The sequence below is a fragment of the Haemorhous mexicanus genome, chromosome 29 (assembly GCF_027477595.1).
Source record: "Haemorhous mexicanus isolate bHaeMex1 chromosome 29, bHaeMex1.pri, whole genome shotgun sequence".
NCBI classification, from domain to species: Eukaryota; Metazoa; Chordata; class Aves; order Passeriformes; family Fringillidae; genus Haemorhous; species Haemorhous mexicanus.
Window position 1 is genome coordinate 5,438,018 of NC_082369.1, and position 26,877 is coordinate 5,464,894.

Genomic DNA, 26,877 nt, shown 5'->3' on the forward strand with positions numbered 1-26,877 from the left:
CCTCGATGTCCCCTGTCGCTGTCCCCAGAAGCACGAGCGGCAGGCCCAGCACCACTTCCAGCAGCAGCAGCGCCGCAAGCGCGAGGAGGAGGAGCGGCAGCGCCACGCCGAGCTCCAGGCGCGCCGCGACCGCGACCCCGCCCGCGACGAGGCCACCAAGGCCGAGGCCACCGGGCAGGACCCGGCGCACGACAAGGGCCAGGCCAAGGGGAAAAGCTCCGGCGGCTCCTCCGCGCACGGCCCCGACAAACCCAAGCGGCCCAGCTCGCTGCTGGCCACCAACAACGTGATGAAGCTGAAGCAGATCATCCCCCTGCAGGGCAAGTTCCTGTCCGGGGGCACCGGCGCCACCGGCACCGCCACCGCCCGGTCGCCGCAGTCGCCCACGGGCAGCGAGAACAAACTGCCGGGGTTCCTGAGCTTCAAATTCCTCAAATCGCCCGAGACTAAGCGGGACGCGGGCACCGAGAAGGTGCAGTCGCCCACCAAGCCCTTCAACCCCGGCAAGCTCTTTAATTTCGGCAAGTCCGAAGGGCTCGGTGCCAACGGGGGCGCGGCCGGAGCGGCCCCGCAGCCCCGCGCGGGGCCCTCGGCGGACGCGGCGCCCGGGAAGTCGCATCTCAACGAGGAAGGGGCGCGGGAGGAAGCGGAGAACCGGGCGGAGGAGGAGGGAGGCGGTGCCCGGCTCTGACCGGGGGCTCCGGGGGTTCCGGGGGGTCGGGAGGAGCCGGGCGGGGGAGGAGGAGAGCGGCGGTGCCCGGTTCTGAGCGGGGCTCCGGGGCCTCGGGGAGCCGGAGAACCGGGCGGAGGAGGAGAGCGGCGGTGCCCGGTTCTGAGCGAGGCTCCGGGGCCTCGGGGAGCCGGAGAACCGGGCGGAGGAGGAGAGCGGCGGTGCCCGGTTCTGAGCGGGGCTCCAGGGCCTCGGGGAGCCGGAGAACCGGGCGGAGGAGGAGGAGAGCGGCGGTGCCCGGTTCTGAGCGGGGCTCCGGCGGTCCCGCCGGTTCCGGGAGCCGCTCGGTCCCTGCTGCGCGCGGCCGTGGCCGTCGGGAGCCTCTCGCCGCCGCTCGCCCGCGGGGCCGGCCCGGGGGCCGCCAGCGCCGCGCTCCGCTCCGGTGCTCTGTGCTGTGTCCCGCCGTGTCCCCCCGGTCCCCCGGGCTGTCTCCCCCCGTGTCCCCCCGGTCCCCCGGGCTGTGTCCCCCCGGGTCCCCCCGGCCCCGCCGCGCGGAGCCGCCGCCACCGCCCCGGGCCCCGCGCGGGGACAGCGGGGGAGGCCTGAGAGCGGCGAGGCGGCGAAATCCCGGGACCGGGGGCACGGCGCGAGTTATCCCGGTGCGGCCGGGACGTCCCGGGGCGGCTGGAGCGTCCTGAAACTTCCCAGGCTCACCGGAGGGACTTATCCCGGTTTCCATGGGCACCGGGGGCAGTTATCCCGGTTTTTGGAGCATCCCGGTTTCCATGGGCACCGGGGGCAGTTATCCCGATTTCCATGGGCACCGGGGGCAGTTATCCCGGTTTATCGGAGCATCCCGGTTTCCATGGGCACCGGGGGCAGTTATCCCGGTTTTCCATGGGCACCGTGGGCAGTTATCCCGGTTTTTGGAGCATCCCGGTTTCCTTGGGCACCGGGGGCAGTTATCCCGGTTTTCCATGGGCACCGGGGACAGTTATCCCGGTTTTTGGAGCATCCCGGTTTCCATGGGCACCGGGGGCAGTTATCCCGGTTTCCGTGGGCACCGGGGGCAGTTATCCCGATTTCCATGGGCACCGGGGGCAGTTATCCCGGTGTTTGGATCATCCCGGTTTCCTTGGGCACCGGGGGCAGTTATCCCGGTTTCCGTGGGCACCGTGGGCAGTTATCCCGGTTTTTGGAGCATCCCGGTTTCCATGGGCACCGGGGGCAGTTATCCCGGTTTTCCATGGGCACCGGGGGCAGTTATCCCGGTTTCCATGGGCACCGGGGACAGTTATCCCGGTTTTCCATGGGCACTGGGAGCAGTTATCCCGGTTTCCGTGGGCACCGGGGGCAGTTATCCCGGTGTTTGGATCATCCCAAACTCTCCACGCTCCCAGAGACGCCGCGCTCCAGCCTTTGGATCCTCCGGGAGCCACATCCCGCTCCTGGAATTCCCGGAATTCCCGGGACGAGCCCGATTCAGCCGTGCCTCACAACCCTGCTCCGCCCGCTCCCCCCCCCCGCGCCTGGATCCCGGATCCCAAATCCCAATCCCGGATCCCAAATCCCAATCCCGGATCCCAAATCGCGGAGATCCTTCCCGGGAGTTTTCCAGCCGGGAATGGGGCGCGTTTCCCGGGAATGCCGTGCATGGGCAGCGTTTCTTGCACTAAATCCCAACCCCGATCCCGCCGCCGGTGCCGCTTCTCCCAAATCCCAAATCCCAGCGGGACATTCCCGGCTCCAGCTCCGAATTCCCTGGAATTCTGTCGCAATAAGGGGCGGGGCAAGGAGGGGACACGGGGAGGGACAATGGGGGAGGGGGTGGGAGCCGCTTCGCTGCTGCCGCGGGAGGGAATTCCGGGATTCCCGGGATTTCTTGGATTCCCGGGATTTCCTGGATTCCCTGGATCGCCTTTTTCCAGCGGGATCCACGCTGGGAATGCGCTCCCTCCTTTCCCTGCTTCGCTTCGCGGGGTTGGTGGCACTTGGGGACATCCAGAGGTGGCACCTGGGGACATCCATTCCCAAAGGGAAAAATCTGGGAAAAGAGGAAAAATCTGGGAAAAGGCGGGGAGGGGGGTGGGGGTGGTCCCGAGTCCCCTCCTGTTCCCTCTTCCCAAAAATCAGGTTGGAATTTTTGGGGGTTTTTTTTCCCTCCTCCTCTTTCGAAGAATCCATGGAATTTCGAAGAATCCATGGAATTTCAAAGAATCCATGGAATTTTGGGGTTTATTTTTTTTTGGGATCCCAAATCGAAGCCATTTTCCAGAGCAATAAGGGCGGGAAAATCCGGGATTCCCAAAGGGAAAGCTCCGTGTTCCCACTCCGGGGCGGGAAAAATCCCGGTGGGATCCGGGAGGGAAATTTGGGAATGTGGGAAGTGGGGATGGAGATTGGGGAAGGGAAATTTGGGAATTGGGGACGGAGACCGGGATTAGGGCTGGAGTTTGGGAATGGGGGAGAGATTTTGGGATGGGAGGCTGAGGTTTGGGATTGGGGATGGAGATTGGGAATTCAGGGCAGAGCTTTGGGAATTGGGGATTTGGGAATTGGGAATGGGATTTGGGGATTTGGGAAGGTGGAGATGGAGATTTGGGAATTTGGGATGGAAATTTGGGATGGGGATTTGGGAATTTGGGATGGGGATTTGGGAATGTGGGATGGAGAATTGGGAATTTGGAATGGAGATCTGGGAATGTGGAGATGGAGATTTGGGAATGTGGAAATGGAGATTTGAAAATTTGGGGATGGAGATCTGGGAATGTGGAGATGGAGATTTGGGAATGTGGAGATTTGGGAATTTGGGATGGGGATTTGGGAATTTGGGATGGGGATTTGGGAATGTGGGATGGAGAATTGGGAATCTGGGATGGAGAATTGGGAATTTGGGGATGGATATTTGGGAATGTGGAGATGGAGATTTGGGAATTGGGGATGCAACTTCGGGCTTGGGGATGGAGATTTGGGAATTTGGGACGGAGATTTGGGAATGTGGAGATGGAGATCTGGGAATGTGGAGATTTGGGAATTTGGGATGGAGATCTGGGAATGTGGATGCAGGAGGATCCCAATCCCCCCCACCTGCCCTGGCCTGGAATATCCTGGGGCAAATCCTGGGAAAAGGGAGCCCTGGGAACGTTGGGAATTCCGGGAAACCAAGAGCCCAGAACTCCAGGAGCCTCCGGCTCCTCCTCCCTCCCTCATCCCACGGGATTTTCCCAAAAAAACCCCGGGAATGGCTTTGATCCCGTTTCCCTCTGGAGTGGAGAATTCCCAGAGGGAAAAGCCCCAAATCCGGGGAATTTCCATCCCTTCCCCCCCCCCCCCCCAAAAAAAAAAACCAACAAAAAAAATCTCTGGAATTTTGGAGGAGGGAAAAATTCGGGAATGGTTTTTCCTTTGATTTTTTTTTTCCTTGGAGTGGGAATCCCGTGGGAATTCCAGGAAAGGAAGGAAGAGGGGGGCGGGGGGAGGGGGGGGGTTTAATTTATTTCTTTTTAATTTATTTTTGTAAAATCCGCAATAAAAAAGAAATTTATTTCGACAGCTCATTTGCATCTCATTTGCATATTCGAATTAGGCTCCAGGATCCAGAGCAGCATTCCCAACCTCTGGAAAACGGGATCCAAACATTCCCAGGAGCCAGGAAAGGATGGGAAAATCCCATTAAATCCTGGAAATTCCTTCAATTTCTTGTCGATAAAAACGTGGAGTTGTTGGAAAAGGAATTCCCAGAAAAAGAATTCCAGGAATTTTGGGAAAATCCAGGTTTTTCCAGCTCTGTGATCCCAGATTTTGGGTGGAAATGGAAGGGTTTGAAAGGAAAATCCTGGAGCCGGGAATGACGAAGCTTCCCGGGATTTGGGAATGGCCAAAATTGGGTGGAAAATTCCCAAGAAATTCAGGATTGGGCTCTGGGAATTGCAGGAATTCTGAGAATTCCAAGCCCTGGGGGTGTTTGGGAAGAATCCCGGGACAGGGAAAATCTCGGGATGAGGAGGAAGAGGCTGAACTGGGCAAAAAACCCCAGAAAATCCCGGGATTTGGTGGAGTTTGGGAATTCTGGGTGGGAAGGCAGCAGGAAGTGGCAGGAGGGGATTTTGGGGGAATTTTCCAGAAGATTTCCTGAATGGGATCAAGGGAAGGAAGGGGGGAACAGAGCTCCTGGAATTCCAGGAAAAACTGGGAATGAGCTGGACAGGGGGAAGGGGGATCCTAAATGCAGGGATGGGGGGGAAAACCCCAAATCCAGGGATTTTGGGAATTTGGGATGAGGACAGGACTCACTGCAGGGATCCCAAAGAAATCCAAGGATGGGAATCCCAAATCCAGGGATGGGATGAGAATCCCAAATCCAGGGATCCCAAATCCAGGGATGGGATGGGAATCCCAAATCCAGAGATCCCAAATCCAGGGATGGGATGAGAATCCCAAATCCAGAGATCCCAAATCCAGGGATGGGATGAGAATCCCAAATCCAGGGATCCCAAATCCAGGGATGGGATGAGAATCCCAAATCCAGGGATCCCAAGTCCCCAAGGGGATCCGGACCCTCCGGCCAATCCCGACCTTTTCCCCCCCGGAATTCCCCAGCCCTGTTTTTCCTGGGATAAATCCCCATTCCCGAGGCTCCCATCCCCCTTTTCCAGAGGGAAGAAAAGTGGGAATTCCAGCAGGAAGTGCCAACTCTTTAATGGAACAACATTCCCGAGCCTCGGGAACGCCGGGATCCGCCCTCCTCTCCTGGAAACCCCGGAATTCCTCCCGGAGATCCCTCAAATCCGGCTCCTCCCCGGAGTTCTCCAGCTGGAAATCCCAAACTTGACCAAAATCCCGGGAATTCCGCTTGTCCTTCCCCTCCCCCCACCCCCCCAACACCGCATTCCAGGAATTCCAAAGTCGCTTCCATAAAAAAAAAAAAAACAACAAACCAAACAAAAAACAAAAAACAAAAACCCCAAAAATTGGGAAAAACGGAGGCAGAGCCAAAGTTCTGGATTGAATTCCAGTCCCAAATTCCGGGAATTCCGTGTCCTGCTCCTCCCAAGGCCCTTCCCAGCCCGGAATTCCGAGGGTGGATCCGGGATTTCCCGGGAAAAGGGGCGGCAGGAACCCCCCCGGAGTCAGAGGCGGGAAATGATTCTGGGAATCTTCTGGAAAAATCCCTCCGGGTTTCCCAGCCAAGGGGAGAGAGAAAGGCCCCGAATTCCGGGATTCCTGTGGGAATCAGCTCCTCGTGGAAAAGCAGTTGGAATTTTGGGATCATCCCGTCCTTTGCCGAGGTTCTCCGTGGATCCCGAGGCGCCGGATGGTCCCGGAAAGGCGGCTGGGAATTGTCTCAATCCCGAGGATTTGGGGAGCAGGGGGTGGGCTCTGCATTCCTGCAATTCCAGCCTGGATTCTTCCATCCTGGATTCCCAAATTCCAGCCTGGATTCCTGGAATTCCGTCCTGGATTCCCAAATTCCATCTTGGATTCCTGGAATTCCATCTTGGGATTCTTCCATCCTGGATTCTTCCAGAATTCCAACCTGGATTCTTTCAGCCCAGACCCCAAATTCCAGCCCGGATTCCCGGAATTCCAGCTGGGATTCTCCCAGATCCGGGGGCCGCTCCCAGTCCTGGGAATTCCGAGTGATCCCTCGGAGAGGATCCGGGAGAAAATCGGGATTTAAGGATCGACGTTCCCGGCTTTTCCAAAGGGTGGGGGGGAAAAAATTCCATGGATCCAGCCCCCCCCCCTCAAAAAAATCCCGGGATCCAAATTCCCAGGGATGGGCTCCAGCCATGATGGGAGCCTGGGAAGGGCTTGGGAATTTTCTGGAAAAATGGGAAAGGCCTCACAGTCGTGGTTGGGAATATCCAAAGGATTCCTGGGAATTCCTCCAAGGGGATGTGAAAGGAAAAAAAAAAAATCCTGGAATTTTATAGGGAGGGGATGTGGGGAATGCTGGGAGAAAAGGATTTTTGGGAAGGGAGGAGATCCCAGAAAAAGTGGGGGTTTGGGAATGGGGAATTCTGGGGTGGATCCTAAGAATCCCCCCAAAAAAAGTGGAATTTTGGGGGAAAACAAAAAAAAAAAAGGGTTGATCTGGGATTTCACAAGGAGCAGATCCAAGGAATCCCAGGGAAAAGGGAATTTTGGGAAGGGAATAAACCCCAGGAAAAGTGGAATTTTCGGGAATGAGCCCTCCTGGGAGATCCGAGGAGCAAATCCCAGGAATGGCAGGGAAAAGGGGGAATTTGGGGAATCAGGAATTCTGGGCCATCCCAGGAAGAAAAGGAGGAATTCTGGGGAATGAGAAACTCTGGGATACCCCAGAAAAACCAGGAATTTTGGGAACGAGGACCCCCAAGGACGAACAAACCCCCCCCCCCCCTCCATAAAAACCCCATAAATACAAACCAAGAACCAGGCAAATCCCAAATAAATAGGGCGGGTCCTGGGAATTCCCAGCGGGTCGGGGGAGGCGAAAAAAAAGCGGGAAGAGCCTGGGGAATTCCCGAATTCCCAGGTTTTTGTTTTTTTTAAGTGTCCTCGGTCATGTCCTGGCTGCCGGTCCGGGCGATTTTGCGCGGCGGGGCCGAGTTCTCGCCCTCCAGCTCGCCCTGCTCCTGCTCCCGCTTCTTGGCCGCATTCTGCAACGGGGATGGGGGGTCAGGGGGGATCCAGGGGGGGTCCAGGGGGGTCCGGGGGGGTCCGGGGGCAATTCCAGGGGGTTCCAGGGGCAATTCCAGGGGATTTCAGGGGGTTCTGGGGGGATTTTAGGGGGTTCCGTGGGGGTCCAGGGGCAATTCCAGGGGGTTCCGGGGGGATCCAGGGGGGTCCAGAGGATTTCAGGGGGGTCCAGGGGGATCCAAGGGGATCCGGGGGCAATTCCAGGGGGATCCAGGGGGTTCCGTGGGGGTCCAGGGGCAATTCCAGGGGGTTCCGGGGGGATCCGGGGGGATCCAGGGGGTTCCAGGGGCAATTCCAGGGGGTTCCGGAGGGGTCAAGGGGATTTCAGGGCGGTCCAGGGGCAATTCTGGGGGGTTCCAGGGGGGTCAAGGGGATTTCAGGGGGGTCCAGGGGCAATTCCAGGGGGTTCCAGGGAGTCCAGGGGGGTCCAGGGGGATCCAGGGGCAATTCCAGGGGATTTCAGGGGGATTCCAGGGCGTTCCAGGAGATTTTAGGGGGTTCCGGGGGATTCCAGGGGATTTCAGGAGGTTCCAGGGGGTTTTAGGGGGTTCCAGGGGCAATTCTGGGGGATGTCAGGGGATTCCAGAGGGTTCCGGGGGGATTCCAGGGGATTTCAGGGGGTTCCAGGGGATTTCAGGGAGGTCCAGGGGCAATTTCAGGGGATTTCAGGGGGATTTTAGGGGGTTCTGGGGGGATTTTAGGGGATTTCAGGGGGGTTCCAGAGGATTCCAGGGGATTCCAGGGGATTTTAGGGGGTTCAAGGGGATTTCAGGGGGTTCTGGGGGGATTTTAGGGGGTTCCAGGAGCAATTTCAGGGGGTTCCAGGGGGTTCCAGGGGATTTTAGGGGGTTCCAGGGGGGTTCCAGGAGCAATTCTGGGGGATTTCAGGGAATTCCAGAGGGTTCCGGGGGGATTCCAGGGGGTTCCGGGGGAATCCGGGGGATTTCAGGGAGGTCCAGGGGCAATTCCAGGGGATTTCAGGGGCAATTTCAGGGGATTTCAGGCAATTCCAGGGGATTTCAGGGGGGTCCAGGGGCAATTCCAGGGGGTTCCGGGGGGATCTGGGGGCAATTCCAGGGGGATCCAGGGGCAATTCCAGGGGGTTCCAGGGGGGTCCAGGGGCAGTTCCAGGGGGTTCCGGGGGGGTCCAGGGGCAATTTCAGGGGATTTCAGGGGGATTTCAGGGGAATTTTAGGGGGTTCCAGGGGGTTCCAGGGGCAATTCTGGGGGATTTCAGGGGATTCCAGGGGGTTCCAGGGAATTCAGGGGGTTCCAGGGGATTTTAGGGGGTTCCAGGGGCAATTCTGGGGGATTTCAGGGGGATTCCAGGGGGTTCCAGGAGATTTTAGGGGGTTCCAAGGGATTCCAGGGGATTCCGGGGGAATTTCAGGGAATTCCAGGGGGTTCCGGGGGATTTCAGGGGGTTCCAGGGAATTCAGGGGGTTCCAGGGGATTTCAGGGAGGTCCAGGGGCAATTCCAGGGGATTCCAGGGGGTTCCAGGGGATTTCAGGGGGTTCCAGGGGATTTCAGGGAATTCCAGGGGGTTCCGGGGAGTTTCAGAGAATTTCAGGGGATTTTAGGGGATTTCAGGGGGTTCCAGGGGCAATTCCAGGGGATTTCAGGGGGTTCCAAGGGATTCCAGGGGGTTCCAGGGGGGTCCAGGGGCAATTTCAGGGGGTTCCAGGGGGTTTCCAGAGTGTTCTGGGGGTTCCAGGGGATTCCAGGGGCAATTCCAGGGGGTTCTGGGGGGATTCCAGAGGGTTCCGGGGGGGTTCCAGGGGATTTCAGGGGAATTTTAGGGGGTTCCAGGGGGTTCCAGGGGCAATTCTGGGGGATTTCAGGGGGTTCCAGGGGGTTCCAGGGGATTCCAGGGGGATTTCAGGGAATTCCAGGAGGTTCTGGAGGGTTCCAGAGGGTTCTGGGGGTGTTTCAGGAGATTCCAGGGGGTTCCAGGGGCATTTCAGGGAGTTCCAGAGGGATTCCAGGAAATTTTAGGGGGATTCCAGGGGATTTAAGGGGATTCTAAGGGGCTCCAAGGGGGTTCCAGGGGATTTCAGAGGGATTCCAGGGAATTTTAGGGGGGTTCTGTGGGGGTTTCAGGGGGGTCCAGGGGATTTTAGGGGGTTCCAGGGGCAATTCCAGGGGATTTCAGGGGAATTTTAGGGGCAATTCCAGAGCATTTTAGGGGATTCCAGGGGAATCCAGGGGCAATTTTGGGGAATTCAGGAGGTTCCAGGGGGATTCCAGGGAATTTTTAGGGGGTTCCAGGGGGTTCCAGGGAGATTCCAGGGGGTTCCCCAGGGAATTCTCAGAGGATTCCAGGGGCAATTCCAGGCCAGAATCCCAACATGAGGATCCCCAGTGCTCCCACACGCTGCAATTCCCCAAATCCCAGAATTCCCAATTCCCAACATTCCCACTCCCCCATCCCATAATTCCCAAACCATTCCCAAATTCCCACCCAAAGCCTCCCCTCAATCCCAATTTTCCCTCATTTCCAGGGCCAGAACCACCATTCCTGCAATGAATCCACCCCAAATTCCCAGAAAAAATTGGGAATTCTGGATCCCAAACGTCACCTTTTTGTCCCACTGCTGGTGGAGGTAGCGCAGGAGGATGTTTGTCTTCTCTGTCACAATAACTGGGAACAATTCCAAGGAAAAACAGGGGAAAAATTCCAGGTTTTAGGAGGATTTCAGTGGGTAAGGAGAGAGGAAAAATTAGGAATTGTTGGGGGGAAAATTGGGAATAAAGAAGTGGAAGAATGGGGATAAATAAAGGGGGAAATGGGAATAAATAAAGGGGAAATTGGGAATAAAAAAGGGGAATATTGGGAATAAAAAAGGAGGAAATTTGGGATAAAGGAGGGGAAAGTTGGGAATAAGTAAAGGGGAAATTGGGAATAAATAAAAGGAAGATTGGGAATAAATAAAGGGGAAATTGGGACTAAAAATAGGGAATATTTGGAATAAAAAAGGGGGAAATTTGGGATAAATAAGTGGAAAGCTGAGGAATAAGAGAGGGGGGAGTTGGGAATTACTAAAGGGAAAATTGGGAATTAAAAAAAGGGAAAATTGGGAATGAAGAAGTGGAAAAATGGGAATTAAAAAAGGGGAAAATGGGAATTAAAAAGGGGAAAATGGGAATTAAAAGGGGGAAAATAGGGAATGATGAGAGGGAAAACTGGGAATGAAGAGAGGGAATACTGGGAGTGTGGGATGTCCCTGGTGGGGCCGGTAAAAATTGGGATTTTCCCAGGAAAACTCACTCTGTTCCGAGGGGAATTCTCTGGTGGGCAAATACACCGAGGGCCGGCGGTTCTGGAATGGGAGAGAGAGAGTCAGGGATGGGATGGGAACTCTGGGATCTGGGAATTCTGGGATTTGGGAACTCCGGGATCTGGGAATTCCAATATTTGGGAATTCTGGGATTCGGGAATTCCAGGATTTGGGAATTCTGGGATTCAGGAATTCCAGGATTTGGGAATTCTGGGGTTTGGGATTTCTGGGGTTTGGGAATTCTGGGGTTTTGAAATTCCAGAATCTGGGAATTCTGGGATCTGGGAATTCCAGGATTTGGGAACTTTGGGATTTGGGAATTCTGGGATTCGGGAATTCCAGGATCTGGGAATTCCAGGATCTGGAAATTCCAGGATTTGGGAACTCCGGGATTTGGGAATTCTGGGACTCGGGAATTCCGGGATCTGGGAATTCCAGGATCTGGGAACTCCAGAATTTGGGAATTCAAAGATTTAGGAATTCTGGGATCTGGGAATTCTGGGATTCAGGAATTTCGGGATTTGGGAATTCTGGTACTGTGGAACTCCAAGATCTGGGAATTCCAGGATTGGGGAACACCGGGATTGGGGAACACCGGGATTGGGGAACTCCGGGATTGAGGAACTCCAGGATTAGGGAATTCCGGGACTGGGGAACTCCGGGATTGGGGAACTCCAGGATTAGGGAATTCCGGGACTGGGGAACTCCGGGATTGAGGAACTCCGGGACTGGGGAACTCCGGGACTGGGGAACTCCCGGACTGGGGAAGGGTCCCCGGGGCACTCACGGAAGCCTTGCAGACGGAATCCGCATGGAACCTGCTGAAGTTGCTCTTGTTGTACACTGGGAGCCCCTTCAGGAAATCTGCCTGGGGAGGCACAATTCCCAAAAACCCCTCAGGGACCGGGCAGGGACAGCCCCAGGGATGGCTGTGTGTCCAACCCAGCTCAAACTCCAGGGGCTGAGGGGAAATTCCCGGGATTTGGGCAGCTCCAAACTTTCCTTCCTCAGATCAAATTCCCAGGGTGATCCCAAGGCTGTGACCCCTCAGCCCCCCCCTTAAAACAAATGGTTCAGCCGCACTTTAGTGTGATCCCAACCCCCCCCCTAAAACAAATGGTTCAGCCTCATTTTAGGGGGTCCCCTCACCTTAGGGTGTCCCCCATAACACAAATGGTTCAGTCCCACTGTAGGGTGATCCCTGAACCACTCCCCCATAGAACAAATGGTTCAGCCCCATTTTAGGGTGATCCCTAACCCCCTCCGTAAAACAAATGGTTCAGCCCAACTTTAAGTTACCCCTCACCCAAAAGAAATGGTTCAGCCCCATTTTAGGGTACCCCCTGAACCCCACATAAAACAAATGGTTCAACCCACCTTAGGGTAACCCCCTGAACCCACCCTACAAAACAAATGGTTCAGTCCCCCTTCACGGCGCCCCCCACCCATATTGGGGTGCTCCAACCTCACCCCGAGCCCAAACCCCACCCTGGGGCTCCCCAGATCCCCCAAACCCCGCCCTGGGGCTCCCCTTCACCCCCAAATCCCCCGCACCCCGCCCGGGGCTCCCCTCACCGCCACCCCTGAGGTCGGGAACCCCTCACACCCCCTCAGTCCCGTCGCCACCGCCCAGGCCGCGGCGGGCGCGGGCCCTAAAGGCCGGAAGCGGCCGCGGCACCGCCGCTGCGGTACTGGGAAGGTCGCGGGCGGCGCGGCGGGGCCCGGGAGCCGCGGCCGGGCCGCTGAGGCCGGCGCGGGGCCGCCATTGCGGCGGGGGGCTCACGTACCATCTTCGCCGCCACCAGCCGGGAGGAGCCGCCCCGGCCCGCCCACTGTCATGGCCGCCCGCCTCGTGCGCGCCGATTGGCCCGCGCCGCTGAAGGCTGCGTTCCTATTGGACTTTACGCCTGTCAATCATCGACGGGAAGGTTGGATTCAGGCAGGAAGTGCCCGCGCGGAAGGGCGGGGCGGGTGCAGGGCGGGAGGACCCGGATGGAGCGCGGTCCGGGGCATGCTGGGAATTGTAGTTTGGGCGGCGAGTCCGCTCGTTAATTAAGGGGCGGCTCATTAAGCGGCGGCGACAGAAGGAAGAGAATTCCTTCCCTATATTCCATCCCAAAGGTGGTGCTGGAATCAAGAGCCCACAGGATGGGTCAGAGGCGCTGCTGAGTGAAGAAAACCTGAATTCCACACCCCCATTCTTCCCAAGTATCCGCCCTGGAACGCGCCAGATGCCCCCTCCTCATTAAATCCCCCACCCTAATTAACGCAGGCGACACGCCGGGGGATTTCAACACACTCCGCATTCCCATGTTTATAAACGAACAAAATTTTTAAAACTTGTAATAAACACACGGAAAACGCGAGGATAATTTAACAAGTGAAGCAGCAGCCGCGCCCCAAACCCCTCAGGGGCACGGAGTGACAAGGCCAGCAGGGCTGGGCACCCCCTCCAGGGCATGGTGGGCTCATCCCGAATTCCCGGAGAAGAATTCCCGGAGAATTCCGGGGCTCCCTCAGTGGCTCAGGGATTTCCTGCCCTTCAGCATCCGCCGCAGGATCACGGCGACCCCGCCGGGAGTTCTGATCCGTTTGATCCAGCCGTGAGTCTTCTTCCGCTTCCAGTTGTTGGGCTGGTACTCGTTCCCCCGGGATTTTCCACGGATTTGTCGGAAATTCCACGTTGGGACCGGGACGCGGCAGAGAACGGCGGCGCTGGAAGTCCCCGGGAGCGGCTCCGGAGCGCTTGGGAGCAGCGGGAAGGGAAAACCTCGCAGCAGGGAAAAGCTTGGGGGAAATTAAAACAGAACAAGGAGTGAGGAGAGGGAAATAAAGGATAAATTTGGAATTTTAAGGTTGGGATTTCCCCTCCCGGTACCTGTGGCCCCCAGCCCGCGCCCACACCGGGGCCAGCGCCGCCATTTTGCTCCGCCCGCCAATAACGCCGCTTTCTATTGGCTCTGTGCTGCCAGCCAATCACAGCCGGCGCTGAGCCGCAAGGGCTGATGGGGGTTGTAGTCCCCTTGGGGGGGTCGTGCGGAGTTACCATGGCAACGGCGCCACTGCGGCCTTGTCGCCTCGGGGGCTGTCGGTTGTCGCCCAGGATGTCGCGACAGGGCCACGAAGCCACTCCAAGTTCCTGAAAGGGCTCCAGGAGAGCTGGAGAGGGACTTGGGATAAGGGATGGAGGGACAGGAGCCAGGGAATGGATTTGGGGTGAGAAAAGGGAGATCTGGGGGATTTTGGGAAGGAATTCCCAGAGCAGCTGTGGCTGCTCCAGCCCTGGAATGTCCAAGGAAAGGTGGGAGCAGCCTGGGATGGGCCAAGGTGGGACTGGGTGGGATTTCAGGTCCTTCCCAACCAGAGAATTCCAGAATTTTCATTTTTGGGATCAATCCCAGCCCAAAAGCAGGAACAGCTCTGGGGGTTTTCCCTCCCTTGGCCCAGCAGGAATGAGGGGATGTGGCTCAACCCTCCCCAAGCCCAAAATCTGGGAAAATGAACCCAAAACTCAGCCCTGGTTTGGTGTTTGGCCTCCTGGAGGTGGCAGTGACACACCCCTGGCACTGCCACATGTGTGACAGGTTGGTGGCACTGCCACCCTCATGGCACTGCCCGTGGCACTGCCACACTCGCCCCCTTTGCCACCCCGCAAAGCACCACAGTGTCACCAACCCATCCCAAAAGCCACCTCTGTCCCCGTCCCCTCCTGTCCCCATCCCTGTCCCTACTGTCCCCCCCATCTCCTCTTGTCCCCCTGGCTGTCCCTGTCCCCTCTGTCCTCATCACTGTCCCTGTCCCCTCTCCTGTCCCTGTCCCAATCCTTGTCCCTGTCCCCATCCCTATCCCTGTCCCTGTCCCCTCTCCCCATCCCTGTCACCCTGTCCCATCCCTGTCCCTCTGTCCCTGTCCCCATCCCTGTCCCTGTCCCCATCCCTGTCCCTGTCCCTGTCCCTGTCCCTATCCCTGTCCCTGTCCCTGTCCCCATCCCTGTCCCTGTCCCTGTCCCTCTGTCCCTGTCCCCATCCCTGTCCCTGTCCCCCCTGTCCTTGCCCCCTCTGTCCCTATCCCCATCCCTGTCCCCATCCCTGTCTCTATCCCTGTCCCTATCCCTATCCCTGTCCCTGTCCCCATCCCTGTCCCTGTCCCCTCAGTCCCTGTCCCCATCCCTGTCCCTCTGTCCCTCTGTCCCCTCTGTCGCTGTCCCCTCAGTCCCTGTCCCCAACCCTGTCCCCATCCCTGTCCCCTCTGTCGCTGTCCCCTCAGTCCCTGTCCCCATCCCTGTCCCCATCCCTGTCCCCTCTGTCGCTGTCCCCTCAGTCCCTGTCCCCATCCCCATCCCCGTCCCCATCCCTGTCCCTGTCCCTGTCCCTGTCCCTGTCCCTCTGTCCCTGTCCCCTCTGTCGCTGTCCCCTCTCCTGTCCATCACGGCGGTCCCGCCCCTCCGGCTCTCTCCGGGCTTTGCCTTTTCCATGGCGACCGCTCCAAGGACGAGCCCGGAGCGCCCCCGGAGCGGGCGCGGGCGGCACTCGGGGGTTTTGGGCCAATTCGGGCCAATTCGGGCAATTTCCGGGGGGGGCTGAAGGAATTCCCTCCCTCCCCCGCCCCAAAAACGCCGGGAAAAAAAAAAAAAATCGGGATTTTCACCGCCCCGCTCCGCCTTTCCACCGGGAATTCTGCGGAGTTCCAGGATTTGCACCGGGAATTTTGCGCAATTCCAGCATCTGCATCGGGAATCCTGCACAATTCCAGGATTTGCGCCGGGAATTCTGCACAATTCCATCATTTGCATCGGGAACTCGGTGGAATCCCAGGATTTGCCGCGGGAATTCTGCGCAATTCCAGCATTTGCACCGGGAGCTCGGCGGAATCCCAGGATTTGCACCGGGAATTTTGCGGAATCCCAGGATTTGCCGCGGGAATTCTGCGCAATTCCAGGATTTTTTCCCTCCTCCCGCACCCCCGGAGCCCCTGGGCCATCGATGAGGTGAGCGGCGCTTTTCTCTCCCCCAGGTGCCGCCGGGGGTGGGAATGACCCAAAAATGCGGGAATTTTTCCCGTCGGGAACACAAAATCCGGGATGCGGGGGGGGGGGGGTTGGGGTGTGCGGGGCAGAGAGGAGCGGGAGGAGCCCGGATTTGTGCGGGTGATCCAGGGATGGAGGGGAAGGATCCTGGGATCCCAGCTCGGGGAAGGCTTCCGTCGTTCCTTCCCGCATTCCGTCCGTCCGTCCGTCCTTCCTCCCCTCGTGATGCAACGGCGGGGAAGGATTGCTGGGGGGCGAGGGGGGGTCCGGCCCCGCTGGAATTTCGGCTGGAATTTCGGGAAAACCGAAATTTGGTGAGGGAGAGGCTGGGCTGGTTCCAGTGCCTGATCCCAAACCCTGATCCCAAACCCTGATCCCAAACCCTGATCCCAAAGGCTCCTGATCCCAAATCCTGGGTCCAAATCCTGATTCCAACCCCCGATCCCAGCCCCAGATCCCAACCCCAGATCCCGTGTCCCCCGTGCCATTCCCGGTTCCAGGATTCCTCGGCTGGATCCCGCCATTCTCACCTCGTTTCCATTCCCAGCCTTACATAACAGACACCGGATTCCCGAATTTCCACATTCCCTAAATCCCAAATTCCCAAAATCCCAACTTCCTGAAATCCCGAATTCCCAGATTCCTGGATTCCCGAATTCCTGAACTCCCAGATTCCCGAACTCCACCAGATTCCCAGATTCCTGGATTCCTGAACTCCCGATTCCCAGATTCCTGGATTGCTGAATTCCCAGATTCCTGGATCCCTGGATTTCCAGATCCCCGGATTCCCGGATCCCTGGATTCCCGGATCCCCGAATTCCCAGATTCCCGGATTCCCAGATTCCCGAATTCATTCCCGAATTCCCAGATTCCCAGAATCCCGGATCCCTGGGATCCCTCGGGCAGCCGGAGCGGGGCTGGGAAGGAGCCGGGTTGGGATAATCCCCCCCACCCCCCCATCCCGTTTCCATGGCAACCGGCGCCATTCCCGCATCCATCGGGATCCGGTCCCAGCCTTTCCTCCCTGGATGTTCCCGGGCACGGAGCGCGGGGGAGGTGGGAGACGGGATCCAGGGATCCAGGAATCCAGGGATCTGGGAATCTGGGGATCTGGGGATCCAGGAATATGGAATCTGGGATCTGGGAATTTGGGGATCTGGGGATTCAGGAATATGGGAATCCAGGGAACTGGGATCCTGCAGGGATGGGATCAGGATCCCGCAGGGATGGGATCAGGATTCCTCAGGGATGGGATCAGGATCCCCCAGGGATGGGATCAGGATCTGCAGGGATGGGATCAGGATCCCGCAGGGATGGGATCAGGATCCCCAGGGATGGGATCAGGATCCCCCAGGGATGGGATCAGGATCTCCCAGGGATGAGATCAGGATCCCGCAGGGATGGGATCAGGATCTGCAGGGGTGGGATCAGGATCTGCGGGGATGGGATCAGGATCTGCAGGGATGGGATCAGGATCTGCAGGGATGAGATCAGGATCCCCCAGGGATGGGATCAGGATCCTGCAGGAATGGGATCAGGATCCCCAGGGATGGGATCAGGATCCCCCAGGGATGGGATCAGGATCTGCAGGGATGGGATCAGGATCCCGCAGGGATGGGATCAGGATCCCTCAGGGATGGGATCAGGATCCCCAGGAATGGGATCAGGATCCTGCAGGGATGGGATCAGGATCCTCAGGGATAGGATCAGGATCCCGCAGGGATGGGATCAGGATCCCCAGGGATGGGATCAGGATCCCCCAGGGATGGGATTAGGATCTCCCAGGAATGGGATCAGGATCCCGCAGGGATGGGATCAGGATCTGCAGGGATGGGATCAGGATCCCAGAGGGATGGGATCAGGATCTGCAGGGATGGGATCAGGATCCCCCGGGATGGGATCAGGATCCCGCAGGAATGGGATCAGAATCCCACACCCACATTCCCTGGTTTATTTTGTGGAGAGATTTTAATTAAATTTTAATTCCCACCTTCCGACCACAGCCGTGTTTATATTAAATGGGATAAATATTTCAGTTTTGTGGGATAAATATTTCCATTTAATGGGAGAAATATTTATATTTTATGGTGTAAATAATGAATTCCCAGGGCTGGAACTTCCCTGTGCTCCACATTTATTGGAAAAAAGGGAATTTTCCCTTTTCCAAGGGCTGTGATTCAGGGCTTGGGGATGGGGATGTGACCCAGAAAAAAGCAGGATGGGGAATTTTCCATGTTTCCCTGGTTCTCCACATTTTTCCATGTTTTCTCACATTTTCCCATGGTCTTCCATGTTTTCCCACATTTTCCCATGCCTTTCCACATTTTCCAGGGATCACAATGCTGACCAGCATCACTGACAGGTCCCCAGCTGCTGGAATCAGGGCTGAATCCCTATTTTTTCAAGTTTTTCACATTTTTCCAAGTTTTCCCCCTTTTTTTTTTTCCACTTTTTGCCCCTATTTCCTCCCATTTTCCCCCAATTTCCCCACATTTCCCAGGCACCACTGTGCTGACCAGATCACCAACAAGTTCCCATTAGGAATTAGGACTAAATCCCATTTTCCCCCAATTTTCCCCAATTTTTCCCAGGCACCACTGTGCTGACCAGATCACCAGCAGGTTCCTATTAGGAATTAGGACTAAATCCCATTTTTCCCCAATTTCCCCACATTTCCCAGGAACCACTGTGCTGACCAGATCACCAACAAGTTCCCATTAGGAATTAGGACTAAATCCCATTTTTCCCTAATTTTTCCCTAATTTCCCCAGGCACCACCATGCTGACCAGATCACCAGCAGGTTCCTATTAGGAATCAGGACTAAATCCCATTTTTCCCCATTTTTCCTAATTTCCCCCAGGCACCACCATGCTGACCAGATCACCAACAGGTACCCATTAGGAATCAGGACTAAATCCCATTTTTTCCCCCCAATTTTCCCCAGTTTTTTCCAGCCATCACCATGCTGACCAGATCACCAACAGGTTCCCATTAGGAATTAGGACTGAATCCCATTTTTCCCTAATTTTTCCCCTAATTTTTCCCAGGCACCACCATGCTGACCAGCCTCACCGACGGCTTCCTCTGCTGCCTGCTGGGCAAGACCCCCAACGCCGTGGGGCCTCTGGACAGCCTTGAGTCCAGCGACGGCTTCACCTTCCTGGAGGTGAAGCCCGGCCGGATCCTGCGCGTCCGCCACAGCGTCCCGGAGCGCCCGGTGTCCCCGGCGTCCCCTCCGGCGCCGTCCCCCGAGCGCGGCGCCGTGCGCTGCCAGCGCCGCATCACGCTCTACCGCAACGGGCAGCTGCTGATCGAGAACCTGGGCGAGGCCGAGAGCGCCCGGTGCCCGGTGCCCGACGCCGAGGCGGCAGCGCCCGAGCCCGCCGGCACGGCCGCCAAGCGCCGCAAGCGCAAGCCCAAGCGGGTGGTGACGGTGGACTGCAAGAAGCGCATCACCAGCTGCAAGGGCACGCACGGCGACGTGGTGCTGTTCTTCATCCACGGTGTTGGGGGATCTTTGGACATCTGGAAGGAGCAGCTGGAGTTCTTCTCCAAGCTGGGCTACGAGGTGGTGGCGCCGGATTTGGCGGGGCACGGCTGCAGCTCGGCGCCGCCCGTGGCCGCCGCCTACACCTTCTACGCGCTGGCCGAGGACATGAGGGCCGTGTTCAAGCGCTACGCCAAGAAGAGGAACATCCTCATCGGGCATTCCTACGGGTAAGGAGCTGGGATCATCCCAGAAAATGGGTGTGGACACAAATCCCAGGTTTTGGGGGTGTGGGGTTCCCATTTTTGGGGTTTTCCTGGGATTTGGAGCTCCACAATCCTTGGGTTCTGTTCAAGTGTTTCCCAAGAAGAGGAACATCCTCATCGGGCATTCCTACGGGTAAGGGGCTGGGATCATCCCGGAAAATGGGAATGGACACAAATCCCAGGTTTTGGGGGTGTGGGGTTCCCGTTTTTGGGGTTTTCCTGGGATTTGGAATTGGCCAAGAAGAGGAACATCCTCATTGGGCATTCCTACGGGTAAGGGGCTGGGATCATCCTAGAAAATGGGAATGGACACAAATCCCAGGTTTAAGGGCTGTGGGGCTCCCGTTTTGGGGTTTTCCTGGGATTCAGATCTCCACAATCCTTGGGTTCTGTTCAAGTGTTTCCCAAGAAGAGGAACATCCTTATCAGGCACTCCTATGGGTAAGGAGCTGGGATCATCCCAGAAAATGGGAGTGGACACAAACCTGGTGTTTTGGGGGTGTGGGGTTCCCGTTTTTGGGGTTTTCCTGGGATTTGGATCTCCACAATCCTTGGGTTCTGTTCAAGTGTTTCCCAAGAAGAGGAACATCCTCATTGGGCATTCCTACGGGTAAGGGGCTGGGATCATCCCGGAAAATGGGAATGGACACAAATCCCAGGTTTTGGGGGTGTGGGGTTCCCGTTTTTGGGGTTTTCCTGGGATTTGGAGCTCCAGAATCCTTGGGGTCTGTTCAAGCGCTACGCCAAGAAGAGGAACATCCTCATCGGGCATTCCTACGGGTAAGGGGCTGGGATCATCCTGGAAAATGGGAATGGACACAAATCCCAGGTTTTAGGGGTGTGGGGTTCCCGTTTTTGGGGTTTTCCTGGGATTTGGAACTCCACAATCCTTGGGTTCTGTTCAAGTGTTTCCCAAGGAAATGAACGTCCTCATTGGGCATTCCTACGGGTAAGGGGCTGGGAATGGGCTGGGATCATCCTGGAAAATGGGAATGGACACAAATCCCAGGTTTTAGGGGTGTGGGGCTCCCGTTTTGGGGGATTTCTCCCATTTTTCATCCCATTTTTCATCCCATTTTTCATCCCATTTTTCATCCCATTTTTCCCGTTTTCTCTCCTGTTTTTCTCTCCCACATCTCCCGTTTTTCTCTCCCATTTCTCCCATTTCTCTCCCGTTTTTTCTCTCCCGTTTTTCTCTCCCGTTTCTCTCCCGTTCCTCCCGGCACTCAGAGCTCCTGGGTGCCCTTTGGGGTGGGCACCACCTCCGTGCCCAGCTAATCCCGAGAGGGAAGCTCAAGGGCAGGCACTATAAATAGGATAAACCGGGATTAGGGCTCCTGATTAGGCACAGACTAACGAAGGGGCCGGGGCACCAGGGGGGCACCAGGGGGGCACCAGGGGGGCACCAGGAGGGCACCAGGGGGGCACCAGGGGGGCACCGGGGGGGCACCAAATCCTGCCCCAAAAGGGCTCTGGGGGCACCCAAAATGGGGGGGGGGGGGGCTGCTGGAGCCTTGGGGTGGAGGGGAGGGAGAGGAACATCCCCTTGTGACCCGAGGGACACTGGCAGGGTGGCACAGGGACGGGCAGGGACAGCTTGGCATGGACATGGGACATGGAAGGGACATGGGCAGGGACATGGCAGGGACAGCTTGGCATGGGCAGGGACATGGCAGGGACATGGGACATGGAAGGGACATGGGCAGGGACATGGCAGGGACATGGGACATGGGCAGGGACATGGCAGGGACATGGCAGGGACACCCTGGCATGAGCAGGGACATGGGCAGGGACATGGTAGGGACAGTTTGGCATGGGCAGGGACATGACAGGGACATGGGGCATCGAAGGGACATGGGCAGGGACATGACAGGGACATGGGACATGGCAGGGACATGGGCAGGGACAGCTTGGCATGAGCAGGGCCATGGGCAGGGACATGGTAGGGACAGTTTGGCATGGGCAGGGACATGACAGGGACATGGGACATGGCAGGAACATGGGCAGGGACAGCTTGGCATGGGCAGGGACATGGCAGGGACATGGGACGTGGCAGGGACGTGGCAGGGACATGGCAGGGACATGGCAGGGACACCCTGGCATGGACAGGGACATAGGACAGGGACACTTTGGCATGGCAATGGGACAATTTCCACTGTCCCAAGGGGCTCCCAGGGACACTGCCGGGGTGGCACAGGGACATGGGACAGGGACACCTCCCACTGTCCCAGGTTGCTCCAAGGGACACTGCCAGGATGGCACAGGGACATTGCCATGGGACACCAGGCCATGGCACAGGGTCACCTTCACCTGTCCCAAGCCCTGCTGCCCCCAGCCCATCCCTGCCACGCTGGCACCGTGTCCCCATGTCCCCTCAGGGTGTCCTTCTGCACCTTCCTGGCACAGGAGTGCCCCGGGCTGCTGCACAAAGGGATCACAGTCAGCACAATTAATATAATTAATAATTAAAATAATTAAAATGGGGAAAGCCAAGCACTGCACGGGTATTTTTAACCCTTTCAGGGTGTCCTTCTGCACCTTCCTGGCTCACGAGTGCCTCGAGCTGGTGCACAAAGGGATCACACTCAATATACTTAGTATAATAATTAAACTAATTAAGAAGCCAACAGCTCTGTGGTTCTTTTTAACCCTTTCAGGGTGTCCTTCTGCACCTTCCTGGCTCACGAGTACCCCGAGCTGGTGCACAAGGTGATCATGATCAACGGCGGCGGCCCCACGGCGCTGGAGCCCAGCCTGTGCTCCATCTTCAACCTGCCCCCGTGTGTGCTGCACTGCCTGTCACCCTGCCTGGCCTGGAGCTTCCTCAAGTGAGTCACCACTGTCACCCTCGGGCACCTGTGCCACCCCTGTGCCACCCACAGGGGGTCCTGTGCCACCCAGGGGTCAGCCTGGCACTGCCAGGGGGCTGGGGGTTTCCTGTGCCCCCGTGTGTGCTGCACTGCCTGTCACCCTGCCTGGCCTGGAGCTTCCTCAAGTGAGTCACCACTGCCACCACGGGGTCCTGTGCCACCCACAGGGGGTCCTGTGCCACCCAGGGGTCAGCCTGGCACTGCCAGGGGGCTGGGGGCTTCTTGTGCCCCCTGTGTGCTGCACTGCCTGTCCCCTGCCTGGCCTGGAGCTTCCTCAAGTGAGTCACCACTGCCACCACGGGGTCCTGTGCCACCCACAGGGGGTCCTGTGCCACCCACAGGGGGTCCTGTGCCACCCAGGGGTCAGCCTGGCACTGCCAGGGGGCTGGGGGCTTCTTGTGCCCCCTGTGTGCTGCACTGCCTGTCCCCTGCCTAGCCTGGAGCTTCCTCAAGTGAGTCACCACTGCCACCCCCGGGCACCTGTGCCACCCAGGGGTCACCCTGGCACTGCCACTGCTGAGGGAGGGGACACAGGGATGGCTTTTGGGGGGCTGGAATCTCCTGTCACCTCTCAGAGCACTCATGCCAGCAGTGCCACCCCAAGGGAGGGGACAGCGTGGCTTTGGGGGACTGCAGGGCTGGGGCTCACCCTGGCACTGCCACCCCAAAGGAGGGGACAGAGGGTGGCTTTTGGGGGCCAGGGTCTTGTGCCACCTCTCAGGGGGTTCACCCTGGCACTGCCACCCCGAGGAAGGTGACAAAGTGGCTTTTGAGGGCTGCAATCTCCTGCCACCACCCAGGGCTCACCCTGGCACTGCCACCCTGAGAGAGGGGACAGAGTGTGGAATTTGGAGGCTGGGGTCTTGTGCCACCTCTCAGGGGGTTCACCCTGGCACTGCCACCCCGAGGGAGGTGACAAAGTGGCTTTTGAGGGCTGCAATCTCCTGCCACCACTGGCGGGCTCACCCTGGCACAGCCACCCCGAGGAAGGTGACAAAGTGACTTTGGGGGGGGGCTGGGTCACTCCCCCTTGCTCCAACCCCCCGATTTCAAGCTGAGCCCCCTCCTCCCCGTGCCAGGGCTGGCTTTGCCCGCCAAGGTGCCAAGGAGAAGCAGCTGCTGAAGGAGGGCAACGCCTTCAACGTCTCGTCCTTCGTGCTGAGGGCCACCATGAGCGGGCAGTACTGGCCCGAGGGGGACGAGCTGTACCACGCCGAGCTGGCCGTGCCCGTGCTGCTGGTCCATGGCATGCACGACAAGTTCGTGCCCATCGAGGAGGACCAGAGGATGGCAGAGGTACGGGCTGGCACCCCTGGAAGGGACTTTGGGGACTGTGCCCCTTTTGGGGACTGGGCTGCTGTGGGGTCTTGGGGTGGGGAGGGAGGGAGGGAGGGAGGGGGGAATCCTCTGGGGATGCAAGGGACACTGCCAGGGTGGCACAGGGACGGGCAGGGACAGCTTGGCATGGGCAGGGACATGGCAGGGACAGCTTGGCATGGGCAGGGACATGGGACATGGGCAGGGACATGGCAGGGTCATGGGCATGGACAGGGACATGGCAGGGACAGCTTGGCATGGGCTGGGACATGGACGGGGATGTGGGACAGGGCCACCTTGGCATGGGCAGGGACATGGCAGGGTCATGGGCACAGGCAGGGACATGGGACATGGGCAGGGACATGGCAGGGTCATGGTCATGGATGGGGCATGGCAGGGACAGCTTGGCATGGGCTGGGACATGGGACATGGGCAGGGACATGGCAGGGTCATGGTCATGGATGGGGCATGGCAGGGACAGCTTGGCATGGGCAGGGACATGGGACATGGGCAGGGACATGGCAGGGTCATGGGCATGGGCAGGGACATGGCAGGGTCATGGTCATGGATGGGGCATGGCAGGGACAGCTTGGCATGGGCTGGGACATGGACGGGGATGTGGGACAGGGCCACCTTGGCACGGGCAGGGTCACTTTGGCATGGCAATGGGGCAATTTCCACTGTGCCAGGGTGCTCCCAGGGACAGTTCCAGTTCTAGGGATGGCACAGGGACATGGGACAGGGACACAGGCAGGGACATGGCAGGGACACCTTGGCAAGGACAGGGACATGGACGGGGACATGCAGGGACATGGGACAGGGACACCTTGGCATGGGCAGGGACACTTTGACATGGCAATGGGACAATTTCCACTGTCCCAAGGGGCTCCAAGTGACACTGCCAGGGGTGGCACAGGGACATGGGACAGGGACACCTCCCACTGTCCCAGGGTGCTGCCAGGGACAGTTCCAGTTCTAGGGATGGCACAGGGACAGGGACATGGAAGGGACACCTTGGCATGGACAGGGACACCCTGGCATGGACAGGGACATGGATGGGGACATGGCGGGGACATGGGACACAGGGACACCTTGGCATGGACAGGGACACCCTCCACTGTCCCAGCGTGCTCCAAGCCCTGCCAGGGACACTCCCTAGGAGGGGACAAAGTGGCTTTGGAGGGCTGGGGCAGGGCTGGGGCTCATCCTGGCACCGCCACTCACCAGGAAGGGGACAGAGTGGCTTTTGGGGACTCGTGCCACCTCGGGGGGAGGTCTCACCGTGTCGCTGGCCCCCCGCAGATCCTGCTGATCGCCTTCCTGAAGGTGATCGACGAGGGCAGCCACATGGTGATGCTGGAGTGCCCCGACACGGTGAACACGCTGCTGCACGAGTTCGTCCTCTGGGAGCCCGACACGCCCGCGGCCCGCGGCGACGGCGACACCAAATGAGGGCCAGCGACACGCGGGGACAGCGGGCTGGCTGCCCCCGCGGCAGAGGCGGAGCGCGGAGCGGGCTCGGCCCAGCCGCCAGCCCGGTTTGTGCCCGGGGCCGAGCGAGGAGGAGCCCCGGGCTGCGATGGCAGCGCCGGGAGAGGAGCGCGGCGAGCCGGGGACAGCGGGGACACGGCACGGCCGGTCCCCAACCCCGGCAGGACAGCGGGGACACGGCACGGCCGGTCCCCAACCCTGGGGACAGCGGGGACACGGCACGGCCGGTCCCCAACCCCGGCAGGACAGCGGGGACACGGCACGGCCGGTCCCCAACCCTGGGGACAGCGAGGACACGGCACGGCCGGTCCCCAACCCTGGACATGTCACACCGAGTCCCCAACCCCGGATATGTCACACCTGGACACGCCACACCTGGTCCCTGGACACCGGACATGTCACACCGAGTCCCCAACCGCGGGGGGACAGCGGGGACACGACACGGACGGTCCCCAAACCCCGGGGACAACGGGGACACAGCACGGCCGGTCCCCAACCCCGCACATGTCACACCGAGTCCCCAATCCCGGACATGCCACACCTGGACACGCCACACCTGGTCCCTGGACACCGGACATGTCACACCGAGTCCCCAACCTGGTCCCTGGACACCGGACATGTCACACCGAGTCCCCAACCGCGGGAGGACAGCGGGGACACGACAAGGACAGTCCCCAAACCCCGGGGACAGCGGGGACACGGCACGGCTGGTCCCCAAAGCCCGGGGACAGCGGGGACACGGCACGGCTGGTCCCCAACTCCACACACGCCACCCCCGGTCCCCGCCGCCGGCGCTGGAGCGGCTCCGTCCCGGTTTTTTTGTCGCCGTCGTTGTCATTCCCGCACACAGCGACACCGGGGGACACCGAGAGGAAGCGGCGACACCGGGAGGACACGGAAGGACCCGGGGACACCGGGAGGACACGGAAGGACTCGGGGACACCGGAAGGACACGGAGGGTTCCGGGGACACCGGGAGGGTCCCCACTGGGATTTTTGGGGCGGTTTTCAGGGGAATCCAGAGGCTCCCCCGAGTCGGGGTTTGCCCGGATTTTGGGGGTTCCTGGTGGGGTTCGGCAGCTCCTCCTGGGATGAGGAGGAGGAGGAGGAGGAGGATGAAGATCCCCGGGCTCACGGCGTGTCCCCAGTGCCACCACGGCCATGTCCCCGCTGCCAGCAGCGCTTGTAGGGCAGAGCCCCTCGGGATCCAACCCCGGAACAGCGGGGGACAGCGGGACCCCCATTCCCGGGATTCCCGGTGATGATTCCCGGTGGTGATTCCCGGTGATTCCCGGTGGTGATTCCCGGGATTCCCGGTGATGATTCCCGGTGATGATTCCCGGTGGTGATTCCCGGTGATTCCCGGAGATTCCCGGTGGTGATTCCCGGTGATTCCCGGTGGTGATTCCCGGTGGTGATTTCCGGAGATTCCCGGTGATTCCCGGTGGTGATTCCCGGTGATTCCCGGTGGTGATTCCCGGTGGTGATTTCCGGAGATTCCCGGTGATTCCCGGTGGTGATTCCCGGAGATTCCCGGTGGTGATTCCCGGTGGTGATTCCCGGTGGTGATTCCCGGAGATTCCCGGTGATTCCCGGGATTCCCGGTGGTGATTCCCGGGATTCCTGATAATTCCCGCCCGGTTCCACGGGATCCCGGAGCGCCCGATCCCCCTCGATCCCCCCGATCCCCCCCTATCCCGCCCCTCCTGTACACCCCCCCCCCATTCCCGGGAACCGGGCACGGCTGGAGGAGCCACCCGAGGATGTCCCCGGTGCCACCCGCAATG

The 26,877-nt window shown here is 59.0% G+C and overlaps 4 protein-coding genes across 7 annotated transcripts in view; 2 read left to right on the forward strand and 2 right to left on the reverse strand.

The window, feature by feature from the left end:
- ANO8 (anoctamin 8) overlaps nucleotides 1-3,999 on the forward strand; it is a 29,421-nt gene extending 25,422 nt beyond the window's left edge. For 3 of the 4 annotated variants that reach the window (XM_059869718.1, XM_059869719.1, XM_059869721.1), the window contains one exon: nucleotides 29-3,999. In XM_059869718.1, coding sequence (XP_059725701.1) covers nucleotides 29-691 — 663 coding nt within the window. In that variant the 3' untranslated portion in view covers nucleotides 692-3,999. The remainder of the gene's footprint in view (nucleotides 1-28) is intronic. The other variant, XM_059869720.1, reaches the window with a different exon arrangement.
- Nucleotides 4,000-5,351: 1,352 nt separating this feature from the next.
- On the reverse strand, nucleotides 5,352-12,544 carry DDA1 (DET1 and DDB1 associated 1). The gene is made up of 5 exons (XM_059869753.1): nucleotides 12,421-12,544; nucleotides 11,421-11,501; nucleotides 10,624-10,675; nucleotides 9,935-9,996; nucleotides 5,352-7,314 (listed from the first exon to the last, which is right to left on the reverse strand). The coding sequence occupies exons 1-5, from the start codon at nucleotides 12,421-12,423 to the stop codon at nucleotides 7,204-7,206; spliced, it is 309 nt and encodes a 102-aa protein (XP_059725736.1). The 5' UTR covers nucleotides 12,424-12,544; the 3' UTR covers nucleotides 5,352-7,203.
- A 377-nt stretch (nucleotides 12,545-12,921) lies between these two features.
- Nucleotides 12,922-13,605, reverse strand: MRPL34 (mitochondrial ribosomal protein L34). Its single transcript, XM_059869752.1, has 2 exons — nucleotides 13,512-13,605; nucleotides 12,922-13,420 (listed from the first exon to the last, which is right to left on the reverse strand). Exons 1-2 carry the CDS (start codon nucleotides 13,553-13,555, stop codon nucleotides 13,150-13,152), a joined length of 315 nt encoding a protein of 104 aa, XP_059725735.1. The 5' UTR covers nucleotides 13,556-13,605; the 3' UTR covers nucleotides 12,922-13,149.
- A 5,106-nt stretch (nucleotides 13,606-18,711) lies between these two features.
- On the forward strand, nucleotides 18,712-25,052 carry ABHD8 (abhydrolase domain containing 8). Its single transcript, XM_059869755.1, has 4 exons — nucleotides 18,712-19,377; nucleotides 22,071-22,241; nucleotides 23,363-23,579; nucleotides 24,903-25,052. The coding sequence occupies exons 1-4, from the start codon at nucleotides 18,716-18,718 to the stop codon at nucleotides 25,050-25,052; spliced, it is 1,200 nt and encodes a 399-aa protein (XP_059725738.1). The 5' UTR covers nucleotides 18,712-18,715.
- The last annotated feature ends 1,825 nt before the right edge of the window (nucleotides 25,053-26,877 follow it).